General features: G+C 40.2%; 1 protein-coding gene across 1 annotated transcript; it reads right to left on the bottom strand.

Annotated features, from left to right (window-relative positions):
• Positions 1-541: 541 nt before the first annotated feature.
• Positions 542-2,429, bottom strand: LOC118328062 (acidic mammalian chitinase-like). Its single transcript, XM_035661665.1, has 7 exons — positions 2,405-2,429; positions 2,224-2,250; positions 1,883-2,087; positions 1,665-1,721; positions 1,375-1,540; positions 744-868; positions 542-635 (listed from the first exon to the last, which is right to left on the bottom strand). Exons 1-7 carry the CDS (start codon positions 2,427-2,429, stop codon positions 542-544), a joined length of 699 nt encoding a protein of 232 aa, XP_035517558.1.
• Between the last annotated feature and the right edge of the window lie 717 nt (positions 2,430-3,146).

The following is a 3,146-nucleotide window of genomic DNA, read 5'->3' as shown; positions in this document are numbered from 1 at the left end:
TTTTGTGACAAGCTTCTCTAAAAGTACAGAAAGACTAAGTGTAGTTTAGTGTGAGATGAGTAGTATCTTCAACATAAGTAGTAAATTGACTGTAAATGATAATAAGTGTTCATGCCATCAGTGGTTGTTAAAAGATGGTAAATGGACTGATAATTGTATATAGCAGCGCTTTTCTAGTCTTCAACCATCAAGAGCATTTTACACTACGTGCAAACATTCGACAGCCTTGTCTCATCAAGTTCACACAGCGATGGCAAAGTTCAATGCGAGAAGGAATCTAAGTCATTCATAAACATTAAAAAGGATGCTATTATCGAACACATTAAAAGGGATGCTATGATCAGGAGCAATTTGGGGTTCAGTATTTTGACTCAAGGATACTGTCGGAACGTGGCAAGTTTTTGGAGGGAGCGCGTGGGATCGAACCAACAACCGTTAGTCCGATTTGGCGGGGAGACCGCTCTGCGCGTCTGAGCACGCGCCCTATAAGGTTTATAGCACACTACATTTCTTCAGTGTTGAGTAGATGAGGTCACCGCTGTCATTGTGGAGCCCACAGTGGGCTGTTGTGTCCAGTGAATCGCTCCCAAGCTCCGTGGAAGTCATAGGTCATCACATTAATGAAGTCCAGGTGCCTGAAAATGCATTTAGAATACTGAGTAAAACAAGTTACTGAGCCAACCTTTCATCAAAAACAAAGTCTGATTTAAAATACTAGTATTTCCTAAAAAACTCTTCAGTACTTGGCAATCTCAGCAATCTCATATCCAGCGTCAATGGTTCCCTTTCCAGCAGACACTGCAGCAGTCAGCATAAGCTGGGGCCTTCCGGTGGCCTTGGCCTCAGCTGCGTATGCTTCAACAAGTTCCTGAAAATGAAGAACATTGATAAATATTCTAAAATATAATACAATATACACTGATCAGCCATAACATTATGACCACCTGGGCATCCTGGTGGTCATAATGTTATACAGCCCCATACGCAACAAACTGCTACAGTAGCTTGTCTGTTGGATCAGACACACGGGCAGCTTCATCCCGTGCATCAATGCGCCTTATCCAGTTACCGCTTTCCTTCCATAGCCCTTTTAATCCCCACAAGGAACTGCAGTTTTGGAGATGCTCTGCCAGTCGTTCTTCCAACCCACATTTGGCCTTGGTCAAGTCGCTCAAATCCTCACACTGCCCATTTTTCCTGCTTCTAACACATCAACTTTGAGGACAAAACGTTCACTTGCTGCCCGATATACCACCCACTGACAGGAGTCATGATAACCAGATAATCAGTGTTATTCACTTCACCTGTCAGTGCTCACATGGTTATGGCTAATCGGTGTACCTGGTCCCTATGGATCAAGAGTTCATGGCCCACCTTACAGAGCAGACTGAATCTCTTCTTGTCCTGTGGTGGACTGCCACGAGATCCAGGGTACTCCCAGTCCAGATCTAGACCATCAAAGCCATGAGTCCTCAGGAATTTGATAGAAGACTGGATGAACGTCTGACGGTTGGCTGGAGAGGACACCACGATGGAGAACCTTTTGGAGAAGTTTGACATATGTCATGCTTCTACCTTTGTTTAAATCTTTGCCATATCATCCTTTTCTGATGAACTAAACTTTCATTCCATATTTGCACAGTTTCTAACTGAAAAGTACTTACTGAGCAGAGCCAAAGTTCCATCCACCAACAGCCAGTAAGGTCTTCAGACTGGGGTTCCTAAGGTTAAAACAGATGGTTAATTTAATTAGCATAGTGCAGAACTGTTGAGTCAACAATTTTGTTTGTCACAGACAGTTTATGCAACTGGGATTTTCAAACTTCACATATCATATACACACAGATATAGTATTTCATACCATTGAAGGACAAGTTCTTACTTGCTCTTCAGGCCATTGAAGGTCTTGTACAAGGTCTCGTCATTCCATTCATAGGTAACCAGCTCATTTTTGTTATTGATGATGGAGAAAGCATAAATCAGATGGGTGCACAGGAAGGGATCCACATTTTGGGGCATGTATTTCCCAGTCCCAGGTCTGTACTGGGACCAGTTGGTGAAGTAACACGCCATCTTGGAGGCAGTTGCTGGAGGTCAGTGGAAGCAAATCTGTGGTCAGTATTCTTTGTAATGTCTATTATTGTCAGACACTATGCACACTTCAAAGAGTGGTTGTATGACCATGCCACATTTATAAAAGTTAACGTGTAAAGTGTAACTCACCCAGCTGGCACATCAGCAGGCACAGGCCTAAAGAAAGGTCAAAATTACAGATGAAAGCTTTACATTGCGGAAACGTATGGCACAATAAATACACAAGGCTTAATGTATCAAGTTATCAAGGCATCACGGTGATGTAAAGCAAATAAAGTAATAAATGTAAAGAGGCCTGATGACTGCTTACCTGCTAGATTAGTGAACTTGGTCATCCTGATTTCAAAGTATTACACCTTCAACTTCTTTTCTTCTACAATGAATGAACAAATTTGGAATGGAAAAAACGAGAACAAAATTGATATAAAATGATATTCATTGGAATTATTATTATTATTATAAGGTATAACTTGACTTTAACTACTGTAAAACAGTTTTAAAGGTGGGGTCAGTCATTGTGGAAAAATATAGTTGATTGTTGAATCTCATTCCTAGGTTGTCAAAAACTAACCCCAAAGCTTTGAATGAGTCTCAATTATCCATTACATTTCTCAAGAATGACTGACTCCACCTTTGACCTGGTGCTTCAACAATATCTTTTGAACAATCTTAGTTTCTCTGGCATCTTTAGAGCGTTTTGTTCTTTATCAATCAAAGTTAAACCATACAGATTTCATTCATGGATGTAACTGTTTCCCATTGTTTCAACAACTTATAATAGTAGTAATAACATAAATTAAACCTGTACAGTGTTCTTAGCCCAGCCAGTATAACCATGTTTGGATGAGGTGAATGTTTAACTTTCACATTTCCCTAAACTGCAGTATTTTTCCAAACTTATAAGAAACAATGTATATACATTTGCCTATTTTGATTTCCTTGAAAAAAACAACAACAACAAATCGCACTAAATTGGAGCTAAATCTGTACAGACTACACTGACATAGCTCTTGGAAACACAGGAGAGGAAAAGAAGTGATGCTGCTAAATTT

Source organism: Morone saxatilis, unplaced genomic scaffold (genome assembly GCF_004916995.1).
Source record: "Morone saxatilis isolate NCDOM2014 unplaced genomic scaffold, NCSU_SB_2.0 Contig18, whole genome shotgun sequence".
NCBI classification, from domain to species: domain Eukaryota; kingdom Metazoa; phylum Chordata; class Actinopteri; family Moronidae; genus Morone; species Morone saxatilis.
The sequence above is the reverse complement of the archived record's forward strand: the minus strand, read 5'-3'. Positions and strand labels throughout refer to the sequence as shown.